We start from the raw sequence: 21,150 nt of genomic DNA on the forward strand, positions 1-21,150 counted from the left end.
ACCTGAGCTGAAGGCTTAATCAACTGAACCACACAGGTGCCCCTTTTTATTTATTTTTTTAAGATTCAGGGACGTCTGGGTGGCTCAGTTGGTTGGACGACTGCCTTCGGCTCAGGTCATGATCCTGGAGTCCCGGGATCGAGTCCCACATCAGGCTCCCAGCTTCATGGGGAGTCTGCTTCTCTCTCTGACCTTCTCCTCACTCATGATCTCTCTCTCTCACTGTCTCTCTCTCAAATAAATAGATAAATAACCTTTTAAAAATAATTTATCCATTTATTTATTTTTTATTAAAGATTTTATTTATTTATCGGGGTGGGGGGAGAGAGCGAGCAGAGGCAGACAGAATGGCAGGCAGAGGCAGAGGGAGAAGCAGGCTCCCTGCTGAGCAAGGAGCCCGATGTGGGACTCCATCCCAGGATGCTGGGATCATTACCTGAGCCGAAGGCAGCTGCTTAACCAACTGAGCCACCCAGGTGTTCCTAAGATTTATCCATTTAATTTAGAGAGGGAGAGTGAGTACACACTCACAAGCAGTTAGAGGGACAGAGGGAGAGGGAGAAGCAGACTCCTCACTGAGCAGGGAGCCCAGCTGGGGCTCTATTCTGGAACCCTGAGATCATGACCTGAGCTAATATCAAGAGTCGGATGCTCAACCAACTGAGCCACCCAGGCACTCCAAAGAGAAGTATTTCTTAAAGGGAAGGCAGGAAGGGGATAAAAAAAAAAAGAAAACAATTATCCAATGGTAAAAATTTGTGAATAGGCACCAAGTAGAAGGATACAGTTGGGGCTAAGGAACCAAAAGGAAGAGCTCTCAGACTCCCGAGCAAATCACTTATCCTCTGTGCCTGTTTCCTCAGGCTAATAATACTGATGAGGAGGGTGCTGGGTGGCTCACTGGGTAGAGCCTCTGCCTTCGGCTCGGGTCATGATCCCAGGGTCCTGGGATTGAGCTCCACATCGGGTTCTCTGCTCCGCGGCGAGCCTGCTTCCCTTCCTCTTTTTCTGCCTGCCTCTCTGCCTACTTGTGATCTCTGTCTGTGAAATAAATAAATAAAATATTAAAAAAAAATACTGATGAGGTTTCATGGATGAAATAAGGTAAAGCGCCAACATACATGGCAAGAGCTCAAAAACCTCATCTACTATAACTAATTGGAGGGAAGAGTGGCGAGGAACCTGCTCTCTGTTGACATCTGACCCAGAGTCAGATGGGCTGGGAGTATCTCAGACATTCGGCCCAACAGTGGTGGGACACATGTAGCCTCAGTGTCATCGTGAGAGGCCATGGAGGGCCAAGATTAGAACACAGATCTGGGCTCCCAGTCAGTGAGTGCTCTGTCCATTCCATGCTTGGTACCATTCTCACCCAGCTACTCTGTCCTGAAAGGTTTGGCTTTTCTGCATACTCCTCCCCACTGGCTTCTCCCTTCTTCAACTCTCTTCCTCGAGCTGTCAAGAGCTAAGGTGGAAAGGGGAGTCTGGCTAGTGACCCTATCTGCTCAGATTCCTGGGTTTGGAGGAAGGTGAAGGCTGGGATCATGCAGATAGAGCGGCAGCAGCAGGAGAGACCCTGGATGACTGGAGAAAACAGTTTAAACACCATCCTCTCCCCTTTTTCCATCTGTTGAGGCATATCCTAGCTTAAGAGCCTGGTGCCAAGAGAATTGGAGCAGAGTGAGGTGTGGAGTGTGGGTGGTATGGCTCTAACACTTTCACACTCTCTGGGATTGTTTTTTCCATATCTCTTCCCTCATAGGACCGTGCGCTTCGCTCCTCCTCTTGTACAGAGCCTGTAACTCAGTGTGTGTGTGTGTGCGCGCGCGCACACGCATGCACGTGCGCAGAGCTGTTGTGGAATGTTTGTGCTGCAGGGGTGGTGGTTGGGGTGGGGATCAGGGGTATGGTTCGGTTTTCTGGGTGATACCTGTGAGGAGCATGTGCCTGTGTGCATATTGCATCAGTCCATGTGTGAGGAGTAGATTTTTTATGTAGGCAACGGGTGTGATCGATGCCTGTGCCATGTACATGCTGTATCTAAGGGTGTCAGGGGTGTGTGTAGTAGGTTACTATGAATGCAGCCGGCCCTGCTTCCTCTCACAGCAAGCCTATGGAGACACATGCGGTTGCCAAAGTGAAGTAAGATTAAAGCACTACCATACATAGGAAGAGCTCAAAAACCTTATTACTTTTTTTAAAAGATTTTACTTAGGGGCGCCTGGGTGGCTCCGTCCTGCGATCCAGCCCCTTATGGGGCTCTCTGTTCAGCAGGGAGCCTGCTTCCCTCTCCATCTCTGCCTGCCTCTCTGCCTACTTATGATTTCTGTCAAATACATAAAATCTTAAAAAAAAAAAAAAAAAGCTTTTACTTATTTGAGAGAGGGAATACAAGCAGGGGGAGTGGGAGAGGGAGAAGGGGGCTTCCGGTAGTGCAGGAAGCCGGAAGGCGGGGCTCCATCCCTGGGATCATGACCTGGGATCATGACCCGAGCCGAAGGCAGATGCTTAACGACACAGCCACCAAGGCGCCCTTCGAAATACTTAATTATTTTAATAACTGTTTGGGGTAAGAATAACCTGAGATCTTGGCTCTATGTTGACATCTTTATTGGGCAGTGTTGTCTCCGGGAACTGTTGGGGGGGGGCGCGGGTGCAAGGAGGGAACGCGGTGGGGAGGGGGCCCTGAGGATGGGCGCCACGAGGGTTTGGGAGCCGACAGCAAGTCCTCATCTTTAGAACTGGGCCTTGTGCTCCTGTGGAGGAGCGTGAGGGCAGAAAGAGAACACGCAAAAGAAAAAAAGAAGAAGAAGAAAAAAAAGAACGAACGCGAGCGAGCCGGAAACAGCCTTACTCCAGAGCGAGAAGGAGCCAGGAGAAGGCGGGTTGGCTGCGGAGAGGCGGGCGGGGCTCCAGGGCCGCGCGCGGCTGGGTTCCGACCGCTTGGGAGGGGCTGGATTGAGGCGGAAGCTTGAGGTGGAGAGAATGCCTGGGGCGGGGCTAAGAACGGGGGTGGGGGGTGGGGCGGGGCTAAGGTCTGGGGGTAGGACTAAGAGCTGGGAGTAGATCTGGAGAGGAACTAGGGATGGGATTGAGGGCTGGGCCTGAGCGGCCGAGCTAAGGTTTAGGCCTGAGAGAAAGAGGTGCTACGAAGGCTAAAAGGTGGGACAAAGAGGGTCTTGGAAGGAGCTGCAAGGCCCCGGATGAAGAGCGCGGCTGAAGCTTAAATTTGGGCTAAGACAACACAGAGCCAGGGGAGGGTTGAGGGGGGGATTGGGCAAGCATGAGGCGGAGTTAAGGCTGGATTGGGGCGAACCTGAGATTGGGGTTTACGGCTGGCTCGACCAAGCTGAAGTTCAGGATTGGACTTCTGCGAGGAAGAGTCTTATAGAGACGAGAACTGGGCTGAGAGCGATGTGGGTCAGGACGACACTGAGGATTGAAAGGTGGACTAAGGAAAAGACTGAGGACAATGCCAGCATCTGGGATGAGAGCAGCACTGGTAAAGAGGGGCGGGGCAGGAGTTTGGGGGTGGGTTTCAGCCTGGGGGCGTGGCACCAAGGAGGGTTTAGAACTGGGAAGAGCTGGCGAAGGAGGCGGGGCCAGGGGCTGGGCTGGGGCGGAGTTAGGGCCTGGGGGCGGGCTCACGCCGAGCCGTGGACCAATGATTGAGGACTGGGGTCCTGAGGCCCTGGAGAGTCGGGCAGGAGCCAGAGCTACCAACCCAACCCCTAGTTTGTAGGGATGGAAGGCGTTGCGGTGCTGCCTCCGGAGGCCCGGATGCCGCCTAAGAAATGCGGATCCTGGCTGGAGCACCTGCTCCAGCACCCACCCTGTCGCCAGGCTGGGATGAGGGGTTCCATTTAGTCTGAGGGGAGGAAGGAGTCTGGAGGTTCCTCGCGTGACATCACAATCACCACCAGATGTGGGCGGGGCCAGAGGGGCATTTCCCAGGAGATGCGTGCACACAGCACTGTCTAGCTCCCTCCTTCCTGCTTCCCCTCCTTTCTCCCTTTCCCCTCCCTTCCTCCCCCATTCAGCTGCTTGGGTGTCCGACCTGGAACCCTGCCACCTGCGCCACAAGGGCGGGGGGAGCTCCTCGGCCTTCAGGACTGGGAGGATTCTGTATCAATGAGCCTTACCTGTGAGTTTTGAGTTAGGCCCCCGCGCCTGGTTGAATGCCCCTCCCAAGAAAAAGACCACAAGCTACCCTCTTCCTTTCAAGCTATCACTCTCCTCATTTCATTATGAAGTTCGCTCTGTGCTTGCCACAGTTACTTCTGCTGACGGAGCGCTGGACTGCTGCTCCAGTAGGAGCTCTCCTGTCTGTGAAACTAGAGAGCAGGTTGCCTTCCTCGTATCTGAGGAGAGTTACTAAACCCCACCCCTTGGCAAACAGTTATGACTGTTAGGGCTTCTTGGTGGTTTGGGAAGAGTTCATCAGTGGACTCTGTCTACAAGCCGCCTTCACCATGACTCTGGAGAAAGCAAGAACATTGGAGTCAGATAAAGCAGAGTTTGAATCCTCACCCTTGGGCTTCAGGCTGGATCTGGGAGGTGGTGAAATCAGGACTGAGTCAAACCAGAGGATGAAGAATTGGCTGTGTTGGAGCTGAAAAGAAGGTGCGGTAGGGAAGTGACAGCTAGCAGGGTGGGCTTTGGATAGGAACCCCATGTCCACAGGGCTGAAGGAGCCCAGGTCATACAAGGCCAAGAAGATTAGGTTAACTCCTACCCCTACCATCTATTAACTTGTATCTTTAGACAGGTTTTTTATCCTGAGTCTCTGAGTCCACATTGATAGAATGGATTGTGGTGAGAATTTTGAATCAAAGGCATATTTTAAAAGCCCAGTACAGTGCCTAACGTTGGGGAGATGCTCATCCTGGGTCGATTCTCTTTCTCTAGAAAAATCCCCAGCTTTGAACCCTGGGCAGAATTTCCAATGCTGTAGTTTCTTTGTGGTTCCAATAAGGGATTAATTTTATTCTACTCATGTAGTCATTCAGTCCACCAACATTTGCTGGGCACTTTTCATGTCCCAGGACTTGCAGATACAGAGGCAGATCAAATATGGGTCTTGTCTCATGTTGCCATAGAGTAAGTACATGAAATGCCATGGCAGGGTAAAGGGGCACAAGACGTGTGACCAATTCTACTTGGGTGAATAGCATTGTTCTTTCCAAATGAACAGGTATTTCTGGGGAGGGAGAGGCAGGAGAGAAGGAATGGAGAAGGGAGTGGTGGGAGGAAGGATGAATGGGTGGGAGAAACTTATAACTGAAGAAGGAACCAGGACCTGGGTCCTGGTGGGGGGGCGTCAGTTATGTCATGATAAGGAGTTTCACTTCATCCTGAAGGCAATGGATGGCTGTTGAACAGGAGGAACATGGTGTTTGAGTTGGTATTCTAGAAAATTCAGTTTGACTGCACTGTGAAGACTGAATGGGAGTAATGAAACAGAAGGCAAGGAGGCCAGCCAGGAGGCTCCTGCAGCGGTCTTAGGGATAATGGAAGTCTGAACCAAGATAGAGGCAGATGTGGGGGACACGTAGGCATGGCAAGACTTGGTCATCAAGTTGATGTAGAGGTAAAAGAAAGAACAATCCCTAGATTTCTAGATGAGGTGTCTGTTTCTCTCTGAAATGGAAGAGATAAGAGGAGACAGTTTATTGGGGGTAAGGAGAAGATGAAAGGCTTGTATGGGACATGCTGGTCTAAGATGTATTGGGGAAGTCCAAGAGGATATTAACTACGTGCTCAGGAAAGCTGTCTGGATTGGAGACCCTGATTTATGTCTTTTTTTTTTTTTTTTTTTTTTTTTTGGTGTATGTTGAAACCATGTAAGTAGATGACATTATCCAAGAGAAGACTGTAGAGTCTTTGAGAAGGAGGCCAAACACAGAATCCTGGTCTTCTCCAATTTTAGGGGGACAGCAGAGGAAAAGGAAACTGCAAAGAAGTCAGGAAAGAATGAAACAGCTAGTCAGAGAAGGAACGCAGGTGAGAGGAGAGAGGTCTGTCATGGGAGTCAGCAGAACAGTTTGCAGGAGAAAAGAGATTGAATGGCCAAGAGTGTTGGGTGAGATGAGACAAAAAGAAGGCCACTGGGTTAAATTATTAGGAGATTGTTGGCGGGGGAGCGCCTGGCTGGCTCAGTTGGTAGAGCATGGGATTCAGTCTTGGGCTTGTGAGTTTGAGCCCCACTTTGGACATAGAGATTACTTTAAAAAAAAAAAAAATTAAAATCTTAAAAAAAAATAAAAAGGAAATCGCTGCCTGGGCTCTTTTGAAAGAAGGGTCCAGTAGCTGCCATGTTGTACGTGGCTGACATGGAAGAGAGGTGGACTCTGAGCTCACTGAAGATAGGGACTGGGCCTCCCTCACAGGTGCCTCCTGAAGCTAGTATGTCTGTTAGAGGAAGGAGTGAATGATACGGATTGAAAAGGATATGCAGTGTTAGAGGGAGGAATGGGGTTTATAGAGTGTTTTGTTTAAAGATATTCATTGCCTGTAGAAGAAAAACCACAACAGTGAAGTGGGAGGAGGTAAACATTTCTGGTTGGGACCTAGAATCCAGGAGCTTTGGGCAGGAGGACAGCGGAGGGATACTTCCCTAGATTGGAGGAGAGAGGCTGAGGGTGGGAGGGGCCTGGGGTAATGCTGGTGCGATGAGCTCAGAGGAACAGCACCAGGGTGGGAAACTCCAGAAGGTACTAGAATTTTCATTTATTCATTCCTTCCATACATTTGGAGTACTTAACTAGGCTGTGGAAAATAGAAGGAGATGACCAGGACCTGGCAATCAGCTCAAGGGACAGGACTCAGCTCTGATGCCCCAAAGGGGAAAGCTCATTGCAGGAAGGCAATCCTGTGGTGGTTGATGGTGGTGGGGTCTCAACCCAGGGAGGGACTGTCTGACCAATCTCCTTACACCCCGGGAATTCCTGGAATTGTCCCTCCTTACCTTGGCTCTGGCTCATTCCTATTCATTACTCCGGACTCCACTCCTGCCATGCTTCTTCCAGGAAGTCTCTCTCAAGAGCCCCGCAACACTGGCGCTCTTGTTCTCTGCTTCCACAGGCCTCCTTCCCACCACCTCCCTTCCCATCAGGGTCTGTGTCACGCAGCTGCCTTGAACTGTTCATCCTCTGTGTCCCTCTCCTCACCTTGACAACAGGCACTGTTGGGTTGTTTTGGAAATTTCCACATTCCCCCCCCCCCCCCCCCGGGGGGCAGGTGGAGCTTGTCAGGGAATGGCTGAGGCATGAAGGGCGTGGGGAGGGGGCTGCAGCTGCTGCCACTCTGTGCTCTCTCAGATGTAAACAGGTTACCGGGCTGGGAGAGAGGACATCTGCTGGCTGGTGTGCCTTCTAGCACTGATGCATCTACCTTCTCCTCTGAAGGTGGGTCCAGGGAATCTCTGGGCCCCGGGGTTCCCCATCCATCTCACTTGAGAGAACAGACGCCGGTGGCAGGCAGGAGGGAGAGAAGTGTTTGGTCCTGAACGGGTTCCCCCCCCACCCCATACTCCTGCCAGGCTGGGAGGGCCCATACCCCATTCCCCAAGTCTACAATTACTCCTGTCTTCAGCTGTGCATCTTATGGGGCATGGATTTCTTTGACATATATGAACTGAGCCCTCTCGACAATCCTGCAAAATACATATTACTGCCATCCCCATTTTACGGATAAGGAAACGAAGTCTCAGAGAAGTCACGTGCTCTGGGATGCCCAGCTAGTGACAGAGCCGAGACTTGGACTCAGGCCTGTCTGATATGCCACTCTGCTGCCCCTTGCTCCCAGTTCAGCAGTGCTGAAGAAGGTAGAGGTGTTGGTGACCTGAGGTCCAGCCTCACGTGCCTTATTCCCCCCCGGGGTAGAAAGGGGTCATGGGAGAAGCAAAAAAGGAGGCCTCCAAGTGGGTCAGGGGTATGTGTGGGACCTGGGGCCCTCACAGCCTGGGGGAGAGAAGGGAAGGGAGGAGGAAAATGGGACAAAGCTCATACCAAGCTGCTGTCCCCTCATCTCTCAAGTACTTTTAAGGCCACTTGGACTGACACACCCCCAGCCTGGGTTACCTCCCTAGGGATGGCCAGTGAGAGGTCCTGTCCCAGTTCCACCTTCACAGAGGCTAGATAAAGGCTCAGTCCTCCTGGCCTGTCTGGGGGGAGGGGAGTAAGCTAGCCATAGCACCCCATACCAGGCAGGAACTCATCAGGGCCAGCTCACATCTTCCTCCACGCGTGGGAGGAGCTGGAGTTCAAGGGGGGACCTGCAAGAAGGTGCCTTGTTGTCTCTGTCCTGGTACATGAGACCTTGGGCACGTGGAGTCACTTCATAGGCTCACCTTTTAGCTAGCGGCTTGAGGGAGAGCCACTGGTAGACTGGAGCCTTTGGCAGGGTCTGAGGGGAGGCAGTGGGGGTGTGCTGCTGTCACCACCCCTGTGTGACCCAGACCCCACCACCCCCTCAGGTGAATTCAAAGACCTGGACAGGTGCTGCTGGAAACACAAACAGTGCACTGGGCATGTCATCCACCCCTTCCCCTCGGACTATGGCCACCACAACCTGCACCTGCACTCCATCAGCCATTGCGACTGCGAGTCTAGGTAAGGGCCCTCCTCCTTGGGAGACCCCCAGCCCAGGGGAGACTCCTGGGTGCAGCTAGGCCCACCATTGCCCTGTGGTTTGCCCCTCAGCTTTGACCCAGCACCGGCTAGCCTCACCGCAGCTTTGTAAACCTGGCTCCGCTCTGGAGCCACAGGGAGGAGGTCTTTCGGCAGTCTGGGCTGAGCCGGGAAGAAGCCAGCTGTCCCTCAGGCTTCTGGCTCTGGGTCCCCGGGGGAGTCACAGAGGCATGGGAGCCAGGCTGAGTCCTCTGTGTGGCAGGCTGAAGGACTGCTCAGAGAAGACAAATAGCGACAACTCCCGAGATGTGGGCCCAACCTGCTCCCGAGATGAGGGTCCAACATGTTTCAACATCATCCAGTCCCCTTGCTTTGAGCTCATCCCAGAGGAGGAGTGTGTGGAGCGGTTCTGGTATGGCTGGTGAGTGCCGGCAGGCTGACGGGCGGCACGAAGGGGCATGGGCCCCCCACTCTCTGTCAATCTTCTCTCCTCCTGTCCCCTTCCCTCCCAGGTGCAAAAGCTATAGGCCTGTCTCTGTGGCAGTGATCCACCATCCCATCCACCATGACTATGTGGCAGATGACTTGAATGAAGAGGAGGAGGAGGAGGAAGAAAGCAAGCCTCCCATTCCCACCCAGGTGGGGCCTGCCACCACCGCCCCCGCTGACACAGGCCTGGGCACTGTCACAACTACCCCGGACTCGGCAGCTCCCATCACTATCTGGCGCTCCGAGAGCCCCACAGGGAAGTCCCAGGGCAACAAGGTGATCAAGAAGGTAAAGAAGAAAAAAGAAAAGGAGAAAGACAAGGAAGAGGAGCTGGATGAGAAGCCAAAGCCGAAGAAAAAAGTCAAGAAGGGCAAGTTGATGAAGAAGAAAAGCCCGGTTAAATCGGAATCTTCACCTCCGGACTTGAACCGATCAATAAGCCCCAGAGAGCTGACCAGGATGTCAGAGTCCAGCCCAGACAGCCGGGAAGACCTGGAGAGTGAGGACAGTTACAATGACCCCCGGCGGGAGGAGCCCTCCAGTGACGATATCGTGGAGTCTTCCTCACCCAGGAAGAGAGAGAAGAACACGGTCCAGACTAAGAAAGCTGGGGCGAAGACCTCACCAGTCAAGAAGGTCAAGAGGAAATCTCCCCCAGGATCCAACCCCAATCTCAGTTGAGGCCAGGGCGTCCAGTGTGAAGAATAAATGCGATCAAGCCTGTAGCTGATCCCCTGCGGCTGTTCTCTCTCCCTCCAACCCATCCCCGGTCGGGGCAAGGAGGGGGGCTCTGCGCGTAGCTGGAGCTAAGGGGGGGCTGCAGGGGTATTTGAAGGGTAATGTGTCTTTCAGGAGGGAATCCGTGGGAACGTAGGTGGGAGGCCATGCAGCCTGTTTATCTGTAACATTGTAGGCTCGGGGCAGGAGAGGAGCACATCAGGGTGGGGTGGGAAGAAGGCTGCCCATCTCCTGGGAGATCGGTCTGTGTGAAATCTGCTCGGCGGACAGGCAGTGCTATCTGCAGCGATACCCCTAATAAACTGAACCTTTTAATCCACTCTGTGCCACTGTGCCTGGCCTTTCCCTCCTCTAAGTGGCCCTTAGGAAGACACGTGCTGGTGGCACCAAAGGGAACATCATCTTCCAGGCTGGTGTGTTCCTGCTCCTGCTAGGCCCTTCCAGACCTTTGTGCTGAAGGGTATGGAACTGAGTTCCTGGCAGAAGACCAGCCTTTCCCTCCCAGCTCTTGCCAACAGCCAAAGAGGTCTTGAATGATGGGATAAAGTCGAGATGGGAGACTCATTAAGTTTGGGCAGTAATGACCTTTTCTGAGTTCTCTGCTGAGCCCCAAGCAGAGGAAAAGGAGGGGGTAAAGGCTCACTTTCTCAGCACCAACTTGCAAAGCTGTGAGACAAGGCCCTTCTTAGGAAACATGGAATACCAGGAGTCTAGAACACAAAGAGGCAGTGGGGTTGGGGGAAAGGGCAAGGGCCAGACTCTGGTTGGACCAAGCTGGTAAGAGGGGGACTGGCCTCCCCTGCAACAGGCCGGCACTCCCTTTTCCAGGGCGGGTGTGGGAGCAGACAAGCACGGGGCCCATCCTCGGCTGACGTGTCTGTGTAGAGGTACTGTACTATCACAGACCGCGGCCCAGCTGGCAAAAAGAGTGTAGAGGGAGGAGGTAGAGGGGCTCGAGAAACTGAAACTTACTCTCGGCCCTTCTTCACTATGCCAGAGGTGGCTTGTGGACCCAGTAGATGGAGTGGCTGCCTGCCAGTGTAGTAACAGCAGCTACTGGGTCCTAGGGCCTCACAAGGTCCGAGGCCCTGGGCTGAGCACGCACACATCCTCTCAGTGCTGGTAGCTGCCCTGACAAGGCAGGTAGCAATCACTCCACTTTACAGAGAAGATGGCACAGGCCCAGGGCTGGGGAAGCGGTGCAGGGATGTGATCCCAGGTAGTCAGATACAGATGCTGCTTGCTGTTCTGAGTCAGTCTCTCTGAAGGCCTCGGAGGAGTTACGGGGAGCCCGCAGAGCTCCACACACTGCTCTGAAAGCCATCCTTCAAGCGCCGGAATGTTGGAGAGAGAGACTTTGCCAAGTGCTCTGTAGAAACACTGTTTATTCAAATGACAGGCAGGAAGCGGAGACAGCAGCAGGTGGGTGAAGGCGGCCAGGCGGGGGCGGGGCAGGTTAGCACTGCTCCCCCACATTCCCTGCAATTCTGCTCTGCTAGCCACCCAGGCTGTCGGCATCAGGGTCAGAAATACTTTTCCTCCTCTCCCTCCTGCCCCAAACTGAATAAATAGCATTCCTCTCCCTGCGAGAGCTGGGGGAGACTCATGTGCTGAGCTTGGTGCCCCAGGGTCACAGCCCAGAGTCAGATGAGGGCAGAAGCTCAAAATGGCTTGTAGGGAGTAGAATACAAAACTGTTCCACTCTCATTCTCGTCTTCCTCTTCTTCCTCCCCACCACACACCCCTCCCAGCCTGGTCCCGGGACAGGTGGTCAGTGAGGGCCTGGAGTGGGGCACTGCTGCTTAGCGTGCACTGAGCTCAAATTCGTGAGGCCATCCAGCTTGTCACCCATCCAGGCTGACCACCAATGAGAATGTCAATTCACGCCACTTTATGGACAGTAAAAGGAGGGGCAGGGAGTGAGGCAGTGGGCAGCTGGGCCTCTCCCAGCCTCAGAGGTAACCAGAGTCCTAGGGGCAGACCCCCTACCGATCCATCTCATCCAGGAGCGGGGTGGCATCGCCGGCAATGGACATGGGGGTGCTTTCGATCATGGGGCTGGGAGAGGGTCGAGGTGTCAGCCGCTGCTTCTGTTTCCGCCTCTCGGCTTCCTTCTCCTGTAGCCACTGCTCTGCCATCTTCCCCCAGTCGATGGCGGCATGGCTGTTGGACCTGGGAGCGGGAAAAGGGGCATCTGAGATCAGGACTCTCCCAGAGAACACTAGAAGAAAGCCTTCCCTTTTCCATCCTTATAGAAATGGACTACCTATTTTTGGCAGCAGCCATGGCCAGCTGCCACATCACCCTCTTCTGTCTGCTCCCAGCGTCATCCCGGGCTATCACCTGGGTCACAGCTCTCACAAGGCCCAAGGTACCTGCCTATGCCGGGCCTGCTGGCCTCTTGACGATGCCCGCCCCAGGATCCTGCTCCATGCCACCGACCACACACTTACTTTGGCTGCTGCTGCCGTTGCCGAGAGCTGGAAGAAGGCTGGGGCTGGGCCTGGGCAGACTGTGGGGTGGTGCTGGCCTGGAGCTGGTGGTACTGTGGTGTGGTGATGGGCTGGCTGGGGGTTGTGTAGGAGTAGCTGGGGGTCATTAGTGGTGTGGCCACTGGCTGCTGGGCTGGCGTTGGGAATACCTGGACAAAGGAGAACCATTAAATGGCGATGAGACTGGGGCCTATTTGGCCTTGCTATGAACTTCTGACAAACTGAAAGCTGGGGCTTGGCCCAGAGCTTTCCAGCTAACCAACCATCTCTTGGGCAGTGTGCAGTCCCAAGCAGCAGATGGCGCCAGGCACAATGGGGCCCACCACTCCTGGCTGCCTAAGAGTTCCAAAGATCCCAAAGGACTGAGGAAAAATCAGACCTCACTCCCTTTACCCTCAAGTGGACCCAAGGAAAAGGACTGTGGGTTGGAGACAGTTCCTAAGGCTGTGCTGACCCCATCTGTATGTATGAAGCCCCCCATGGTGGTCACTGCCAGAGGCCAGTCTATAGACACGGGAACGGATGACGTCCCCTTTCAGTCTTCTCCACCCCCTGCAGGGAGCCTTGTCCCCAAGCCACGTACATGGTAAGCGCTACTGCCCCCTCCACTGCCGCCATAGCCATACTGGCTGGAGGCCCACTGGGCTGGGGTGGCATTAGGGTTCTGTCCTTGGCCTGTCACGGCTGCAATGGCACTGAACATCTGGGAGGTCATGTTCTGGGGCAAGGCATTCACAGCTCGCGTCAGATCTGTAAGCACACAGAGGTGGGAGATGGGCACGTTATCAGTCAAAGTCCTTCTGGTCCCATCCTCCAGGTCCTAGTCCCAGGGTTAAGCTCCTTACCTGCAAGGTTGATGTTGGCTGGGGTGGCATTGATAGAAGCAGGTGTCCGGGTCCTGCTGCTGCTACTGGGGGTGATGCCTACAGGAAATGGCTTAAGTTAGTTATGTCCCTCCAGGAACCTATTTCTGGTTTCACAACATAGGGGGCTGGAGGAGGTCTGAGGTGGGTAGAGAGAAGAGAAGCTGCACTGGCAAAGTAGATGGAGGACATCCTTGATGCCAGGAGGCTGGAGCAGGCATGAGACAGTTGTGGTGACAGCTTAGGCCTTGTCCCTTCCGCAGGGGGCAAGTGAGCATTCTGATTCAGGGCCTACCTGTCCCTCTAAGCACACTACAGAGCTCAGTGCAGAACTCACCCGGTACAGGATCCTGGTAGTGATCCTTAAACCATCTGAAAAGTCCATTCACAGTAGGGAAGATTTGGCCCCGGTACCGGAATCCTTCGGGAGTCACTGTTACATATTCTATCCTGGGATTTTGGAAGGAAACACATATCAGACACCACTTGGGGCCAGCCCTGAGCGAGCGGCCAGAAAAGATCTCTACCACTTGAAGGAGCCAAACTAGGTGCTGGGGGGAAAGGAGAGATGAAAGAGCACTGACTCCATCAAAGGAGGCCACACTCTGAGGAGGTAAGCAGGTCAAGGCCAGGCATCAGCAGCCCCTAGTATGCTAGGTACAGACCACCAGAGGAAGGCCTGCTGTGGGCTGGGCCACCACCCTGGGCTGTAGGATGATGGCAGCACCTGCAGATGAGGGTAAGACTGAGGTCCCGGTGTCAGGGCCGGAGGGGCTTCCCAGGGCAGCAAAAATAATTCCCTGAGAACTGGAATCTGGAAGCACCCCTGTTCAGGTGGGGAGTCTGACCTTACTCAACACTTGGCAGTGGTGGGAGTGCAGGAGGATGGGCTCTGGGTTCAGACCAGTTCTAGCTCTAGCTTTGCCTTGGTCATTCGATGCCTAGATGACCTTATATGAAGTTACTAACCCCAAATCTCAGCTTCATTTGAAAATGAGAGTAACAACACTTAAACCTTTAGAACTGAGTGTGGGGAATAAATGAGACAAGGCATGAGATGCACTCAGCACAATGCCTGAAAGAGAGCTCTGTTCAATTAAGGATAACTGTCAATGACCAACAGACAAAGACAACTACCACCATGTCCTTATTTATACAGAAGTTGAACTCTGCTTCCTAAATGTGATGACAAACAAGTGTTCTTAGTTTGGCGACAGAAGGAATCTGCACACCTTCCCATGGAAGGTTATCACGGTGCTTCTACTCCCTTGTTTAAAGCTCCCTCCTTTGTTCAACCGTTCCTCACGGGAGGTGTCCAGCCAAGAGCTCTGGCTGCCATCCTCTGGAAGCATGATGGTGAATCAGAAATGGCTTCCCAGAAACGACAGCAGTATTCCATATGTGCCCAAGGCGGTGTAGGGTCTGGAGTCTAGAGCTTCTTGTCACCAAGCCACTGAGCCCTCACCTATAGTCTACACTATCTAGCATGTGCAGGCAGTAGAAGGACAAGAGCAGAAATGCACTGGCCTTGGCCAAGGGGCGAAGAGAGGATGGGGGCATAGAGAAGGATGGTAGAATGATTAGTCTGGGTAACAGACAAAAAGAAAGCAGAGCCCTCCCCCCCAACCCCAAAAGGGACTTTGATTCAGCATGAGCTCCAGAGGGACCCAAAGGAATACGTAGGAAGGTCAGCTTAGTCACATACGGAAGGGAGCAGAGGGGGGTCAGTGGGAGAAAGAGAAGCTCTTCTGACCCACCCCTGCAATGCAGGCAGAAGTCATCTAGCACACTACAGCAACCGTGAGCCACCATGAGATGACCACCCTGGCCAGGGCAAAGCAGGAAAGAAAAAGGAGAGACCCATGTCCTGGCCCCCATCTTTGCCAGTCAGGTGGAGAGAGGCTGGTAATTTCCATCACTCCGTGGGGGAGAGAACAGGTGAAGGAAACTTTCTCTTACAGAGTTAAGGAAGGTATCTTTCTTACCAAATCTTTGCTCTTTTACCTCTAAATCATCACCCTCTTTCCCCAACTCCAACCTCCACTGCTGGTCTCAACAGGTAAGAGGGAAAAGACAGTCAAGCAGAACCAGAGAGAGGACCAATCCAGAGGTCTCTAACTCCCCTGCTGGCCTTTCTGCAGACCCTGGTGGCAGTACCTTCTTGGCACGAGTGCTCACCTGGGTTTACCCCGGGGCTGGTATCCCAGGAGGAACTTGCCGGGCAGTTCCTTGCAGGCACAGATGAAATAAGGGATGAAGGTGGGCTTCTCCTTCTTAGTTTTGATGAGCAGCTCCTCTAATTTCTGGGGGTAGAATGAGGGGGAGAGGTTGGGATAGCAGCACGCTCGGCACACGGTGTCTGGTGCACACACGAGGCACACATCCCCTGCACTGAAAGGAAACTAGACATCTTGAAGTGACTGGGAGAGGTCATGCCTTGAAGAGCCCTGGGCTCACCTTACGGTCACCACCACTGCAGTCCTGATAATACTTGTGGTTCAGGAGGTCACGGGCAAAGGATGCCATGGGCTGGACATAGCGAGCAACAATCTCATCCAAGTCTTCAAATTCCTGTGGGGAAACGGGAAAGGCCCCACGTGTCACAGTGAGCTGGGACTCCTGGCCCTTCAACTGAGGCACTCTGAAGAGAACCCAAGGGAGGATGTGGCCTTCCCAGCCTGCTGTGGCCTCACTATGCTGGAAAGTCCCCTCCTTTTACCCAGCTGTTTGAGTTGTGCCCAGATTGATCAGCTTACAGGCACAAAATTTTTTAAACCGTAACCCTGATTCTCCCCTGCTGCTTGGGAACAACAGGGAGCTTCATACAATTTTTCTCTACTGAAACCAAAAAAGAGAAACACATGTGTATGTGTGTGTGCGGGTATGTACACAATTATATGTTTCTGTGTGTGTATTTTCTCCTCTTCCTCTGCTGGTGCTCTCCGGGTAGTCTATTTTAAAATTTAGAGGACACAGAAAAGGGAACAAAATACACAAAAATTGTTATCAAATGACTCATCTCACAATCAACCTCCTGTTCTGTCACTCTGTGTAGCTAAAATACACATAACGCATATAAGTCACTAACGTCAGCTCAAAGTAGCCAGAAATGCCTTGTTTCTGGAAGCAGGAGAGGGGATGGGAAGTGTGTGGGAGCCAGCTCTCACCTCACTATTGATCCACAGGGTGGCTCCCAGGCTGAAGGCATTTTCCTTGCCTTCTTCCCGGACATCCACGTGTTGGTAGATGCCGTCGCTGACCTTCCAGGTCACGGTCAGGTGATTTTCACCCTTGCTACTCGGGCGGATGATCACATCACCCTGGTCCATGGTCTCCATCATCTTTTCTGCTTGCTTGAAGTTTATATTATGGAAAGATGGGTGTGCGATCACTCGCTTGATGTATGCTGAGGAGGACAGGAAAAGAAGTACAGATCAGGTGAAGGGGACTGGGAGCCCACAACAACAGGACAAATCGTGGCTTCATTTCTGACCCGCTGTCAAATTCTGAGACTCTTTTACCCTCTCCAGACCTGAATTCTCTGATGTGAAGGATGTGTGCACCTGGGTTCCTGAGGTGCTCAGAGAACGAGCCTTTAAATGTCACAGTGCATTAGCAAAGAACGTGTGACCCCAGCAGACCCTGGCTTCCGGCCCTGCCACCGTGAGGTCTATGGGCCTCAGACCTCAGAGCTGAGCACTCACTCCCACCAGGGAACAGCCATCAGCAAGTACATCCTGAAGAGGGAGGGCTGCCGAGACTTGGGCTGTACAGGTGTGGTGGTGGCCACACTCACTGGTCCGCTGCTGCTTCCGTTTCATATCCTCCTCCTGCTTGTGGTCTGCTGCTTCGGCGTCAAAGTCATAGTAAGTGTCTTTGGGCAGTTTCCACTCATTGTTCCTGTCCATGAGGTCTGAGGTTCGGCAGGTAAGGTCGGCGCTGAACTTCTCAATGTCAATCTTCATGATGCGGCAGTGAACAGTCATTCCCACCTAGATCCACAGAACATTTGAGCTGGAAGGGACAAAGATGATCTAGCCCGATGCCCCATTTTACATGTGAGAAAACCACAGTCCAGGAAGAAGGATGGGAGAGTGACTTGTCCAAAGCGAGCCGGCTAGCAAACAACCGATCAGGGGTTTAGTGCTGAGTCTGGTCTACAGATTACAGGCCATGTCCTGCACAGATGCCTATCGCTCTAGGCAGGAAAAGCAACTAGGGCTTACTGCGACTACCCTGCCCCTGGCTAGTCCCTTCTCCCATGAAGTTACTTAATTACTGCTCCCAGGGTGCCATCAAAGCCTGGCTGCCCTTTCTGGAGGGGAGGCAAAGTAAGAGCTTTCTGTTCTTTCCCTGACTTGTGTCTTTCTGTCTAAACAGCAGCATAAGCCAATCACACGGCATGGCTCTCCTTTTGAAAATCTCCCGAGCTTCCATTTTTCAGGAAGATCTTTCCCCAACCTCCCTATCTCCACACTTCTTGGTTGTTTGTGACACTCAGAACCAGAGAATTTGGCAGATCTGGTACCACCCGTGTCACCAACTAACTGGGTGATCCTGGAAAAGACACTCCAATTTCTCCCGCCAGAAAGGTCCTATTTTCCTTCCCCCTCACATGAGATTAAAGACAACGTATATAAATGTCAAGTGCTGGTATCTAGTGGGTGCATAATAAATGGCAGCTGGCAAGAGAATACTAGAACAGAAAGAAAGCATAGCCTTTCTGTTTCACAGCATGGAACCCTGGGCCCTGCTTCCTGCCTGCAGACTCAAGCACAGCTTCCCACACAGGAAGAGAGAGCCCTCTCTGAAGGGCTGGCAACCCAGTGAGATCTCACAAAGACAGTGAACAAAAGCTGCTTCTCATTCACATGCTTCTCACCCTGGCTTCTTTCAACTAGTTACAAATCGTCCTGATGGCCTCTCCCTACCGGCAGCCAGTGGGAACAGAGCTTCACTTCTGGGGGGCACAGCCCAAAGTTCCGGATCACCCAGTCTGGGTGGCTGAAAGCCCTACTAGATGCCTTAGCCTGGTCGTTTATCTACCTTCACTCGCTCCTCTGGCCGCTTTACCACTTTGTCACTGAGGAATTTGGTGGGGATGAAGCCGGTGACACCATTGTCTAGCCGTGTTTTGACACCAATGGCCTGGCCAGGGCACGAACCGCTGTCAAAGTGGTTCCAGACCTGAAAAGTACATCAGGAGAGGAGCTTGGTCATTAAGATTCTGGAGATCACACGTTCAAAAAAGAGCTGCCGGGCACTGCAATTTATCTGCCGTAATACCTGGCAAAGTGGTCTGAAAACACAATGACTCAGCCACTCACCAACACAGATTCTGAACATCCCTAATGTTCCTTGACTCATAAGTGATCTCAGTGACTGGCACCACCAGCCATCAGAGCAATCCTTCATGTTAATCGAAATGTGTACGTCCCTCTAGCCACAACTGAAGTCCCTTCTCCCACCTTGTTCCGACACAAGAAATATACATGACCGTCTCCACAGAACCACCCATTTCAGTGACCCAGGTGCCCCCTGGCTTTCTTAAAACCCAGGCAAATCCCACAGCTTCTTTTATTAGGTCAAGTTCAGAAATCAACTCTTTCATAGACTGCCTGATAACATCTGAAGACTCAGAAAAAGCATTCAGGATGCCTTTAGTTAACTTCTGACCATCAGAAAGGGAGATAATGTTTAGAAGAAAGTACAACAAATTAAAATGTGTGTGGAAAACGGGAAAATTCAAAAGAGCCTAGAGATACCTTCTAATTAGCATGTATGGGGACACTGTGCCTCCCCTGTAAGAAATGCTCATCTTCGTATCTTCAATCTGGTTTAGTTAGATCCCCAGAGAACAGAAAACTAGGGTTAAAGGCTGAGCAGGCTCAGCTTGCTGTATGCAGGAAGCATACAGATTTCTGACCTGCATACCTAGGGACTTCACGTTAGACCTGTATGTATTCTAGCCCTCTTCCCCCTCTTGTGTATTTGGTAAAAGCACCACGTAAAACGCCCCAATTCTCAATTCCTCTCTAGGGCACAGAGAACATTCAATCAAGACGTCCAGTGACCACGCTAGCATGGCAGCACGTACCTCACTGAGTTCGGGGAAATTGTCTTGCTGACAGAAGGGACACTGCCAGAGCCCTGTCTCATCGTTGCGGATTGCCTGGTCATAGCTCTCACCCTGGGGACGCCTGTGGGCAATGCCGGTGACATTGCAGATGATAAGCTTTCCTGCAGAAAGGGCAAGGTGGACAGGGAAGGGAAGAAGAGAATGGGGAACAGGCTAAAAGAACTGGAGGGGTGATTCCTTCCCACTGACATGTAGTGATAGAATTCAGTCTTACAGCATTTCCAAAGATTTCCCTCACATCCTTGAGAAAGGAAATCCTCCCCTGATTTGGTGATGGGGTAACATGAAGCCCCCATGAGTGACTCCCTCAAGATCCTGCAGTAGCAGGTTAAAGGCACAGTTTGACCGTGGACTCAGTTTTGACTTCTAGCCCAGGGCTTTATTTTATTTTATTTAAAAACATACATTTATTTATTTATTTGACAGACAGAAATCACAAGGAGGCAGAGAGGCAGGCAGAGAGAGAGGAGGAAGCAGGCTCCCCGCTGAGTAGAGAGCCCGATGCGGGGCTTGATCCCAGGACCCAGGCAGAGGCTTTAACCCACTGAGTCACCCAGGTGACCCTAGTTATAATCTTCTTACAGGCCCCCCTGATCTTTTCTCCCTGCAGACCTGCCTCATTCTGTGGGAATCATGGCTTGGTTTGAACGTACACAGTGAACACATCCCCCACCCTTATACATCCTTCTCCAGCTGAAAACCAGGCCCAGAATTTACCAATGTAGAAGGTCTCTGGTGTTTCTTTGGTTAACATATTGAAGATTTCCTCTGTGTTGGGAGAGCGATAGGCTGTCCGGAGGTCCTTATACCGGCAGCTCAGCTCCGCCCGGATGTCATACAAGGTAATGTGTTTGTCACCATAGCCCTGTGGAAGAAGCCCATCAGGAAGAACCTTGCAACCATTCCCTAACTGGAGCCACAGGGGCTTTCAAGGAAAGGAATAGGCCAGCTGGCCTCTGTCAAGGCTTCTCTTCTCTTGTTCTCCTTTAACACTTACGACAAGAAGTTTTCAAGTTTTCTCTAAAACGCTTCAGAGAACCCCAATGTGTGAAACAGACACATGCAAAGCTGTGCTATTGGAGAGGAGGCGAGAAGGCCTAGAAGGAAACTTGACAACTGCCCCGAACCACTGATAATGGCTATAGGAGTCTGAGACTTCCTTGCTCCTTAATAAGCAGACTGAACACTTCCTTGAAAATCCCGGTAGAGCCTGCTAGGGTAAGGTGAAGAGAGGATGGAGTCTCCCATGTCCATAGTATCAAGAGGTTTCCTGGGGACTTGCTGCCCGAGTCTCCTCCCAACCAGGGGACTTGGAATGATTTCTGCACTGGGCCTCTATGCTGTCACCCACCTGCCTCTCCAGTTCTTCTGCAAAGGCATCTAGGTCCAGGTCCTTGAGTCGCTCTGGGTTTTCCAATATCTCTTCGAGGGCTCCTGCAGGGTTGGCGTCCTCAGCTGATTCATCATATTCCAGAGCGTCCACTGCCATCTTCCTGGCCCACTCATAGGTCTCAGGGTGGACTCGGGAACCATCAAGAACTTCAATGTATGAGTCAGTGCTGAAGGAAAGGCAGAAAAGGAGCCAGGATATAGAACGAGAAGCTTCTAGTAACAACCCAAATGTCCACCAATGGGGAACTGGTTAAATAAATTAGGGTACCTCCATACAATGGAATACTATACAGCCATTAAAAATAATGAGGTAGATCTATGTGTGCTGACATGGAAAGATGGCCACGATATACTGATACGTGAAAAATGCACTGCAAAACACTATGAACCATATGATCCCATTTTTG

General features: G+C 52.3%; 3 protein-coding genes across 17 annotated transcripts in view; 2 read left to right on the plus strand and 1 right to left on the minus strand.

Annotated features, from left to right (window-relative positions):
- The window catches only part of ALDOC (aldolase, fructose-bisphosphate C), a 1,020,901-nt gene that overhangs the window by 889,621 nt on the left and 110,130 nt on the right, over positions 1 to 21,150 (plus strand). The window lies entirely within an intron of this gene.
- On the plus strand, positions 3,011 to 10,176 carry PROCA1 (protein interacting with cyclin A1). Of its 9 annotated transcripts, none has more exons than XM_082707188.1 (5): positions 3,016 to 3,502; positions 7,320 to 7,406; positions 8,477 to 8,612; positions 8,703 to 9,051; positions 9,143 to 10,176. In XM_082707188.1, exons 2-5 carry the CDS (start codon positions 7,383 to 7,385, stop codon positions 9,798 to 9,800), a joined length of 1,167 nt encoding a protein of 388 aa, XP_082563314.1. In that variant the 5' UTR covers positions 3,016 to 3,502; positions 7,320 to 7,382; the 3' UTR covers positions 9,801 to 10,176. The 9 variants fall into 9 exon arrangements, with proteins under 9 accessions (XP_082563313.1, XP_082563314.1, XP_082563321.1 ...); XM_082707191.1 differs by having other exon boundaries at positions 3,020 to 3,502; positions 8,893 to 9,051; XM_082707189.1 differs by lacking the exon at positions 3,016 to 3,502 and adding an exon at positions 3,935 to 4,144.
- The window catches only part of SUPT6H (SPT6 homolog, histone chaperone and transcription elongation factor), a 34,269-nt gene continuing 24,344 nt past the window's right edge, over positions 11,226 to 21,150 (minus strand). For all 7 annotated transcript variants that reach the window (XM_082706996.1, XM_082706993.1, XM_082706995.1 and 4 more), the window contains 13 exons: positions 20,703 to 20,910; positions 20,069 to 20,216; positions 19,310 to 19,452; positions 18,259 to 18,399; positions 17,009 to 17,204; positions 16,380 to 16,618; positions 15,670 to 15,783; positions 15,391 to 15,515; positions 13,550 to 13,662; positions 13,195 to 13,272; positions 12,933 to 13,099; positions 12,311 to 12,498; positions 11,226 to 12,029 (listed from right to left, as the gene is read on the minus strand). In XM_082706996.1, the coding sequence (XP_082563122.1) occupies positions 11,843 to 12,029; positions 12,311 to 12,498; positions 12,933 to 13,099; positions 13,195 to 13,272; positions 13,550 to 13,662; positions 15,391 to 15,515; positions 15,670 to 15,783; positions 16,380 to 16,618; positions 17,009 to 17,204; positions 18,259 to 18,399; positions 19,310 to 19,452; positions 20,069 to 20,216; positions 20,703 to 20,910 (2,047 nt within the window). In that variant the 3' untranslated portion in view covers positions 11,226 to 11,842. The remainder of the gene's footprint in view (positions 12,030 to 12,310; positions 12,499 to 12,932; positions 13,100 to 13,194; positions 13,273 to 13,549; positions 13,663 to 15,390; positions 15,516 to 15,669; positions 15,784 to 16,379; positions 16,619 to 17,008; positions 17,205 to 18,258; positions 18,400 to 19,309; positions 19,453 to 20,068; positions 20,217 to 20,702; positions 20,911 to 21,150) is intronic.

This window comes from Mustela nivalis (genome assembly GCF_964662115.1).
Source record: "Mustela nivalis genome assembly, chromosome: 17".
NCBI classification, from domain to species: Eukaryota; Metazoa; Chordata; class Mammalia; order Carnivora; family Mustelidae; genus Mustela; species Mustela nivalis.

Bases quoted from the DNA above. Each gene is read 5' to 3' on its own strand.
- PROCA1 (XM_082707187.1), top strand. From the start codon at position 3,473: ATGCCAGCATCTGGGATGAGAGCAGCACTG. The intron at 3,503-8,476 runs GTAAAGAGGGGC...CCACCCCCTCAG, and splicing joins CTGGGATGAGAGCAGCACTG to GTGAATTCAAAGACCTGGAC. The intron at 9,052-9,142 runs GTGAGTGCCGGC...CTTCCCTCCCAG, and splicing joins GAGCGGTTCTGGTATGGCTG to GTGCAAAAGCTATAGGCCTG.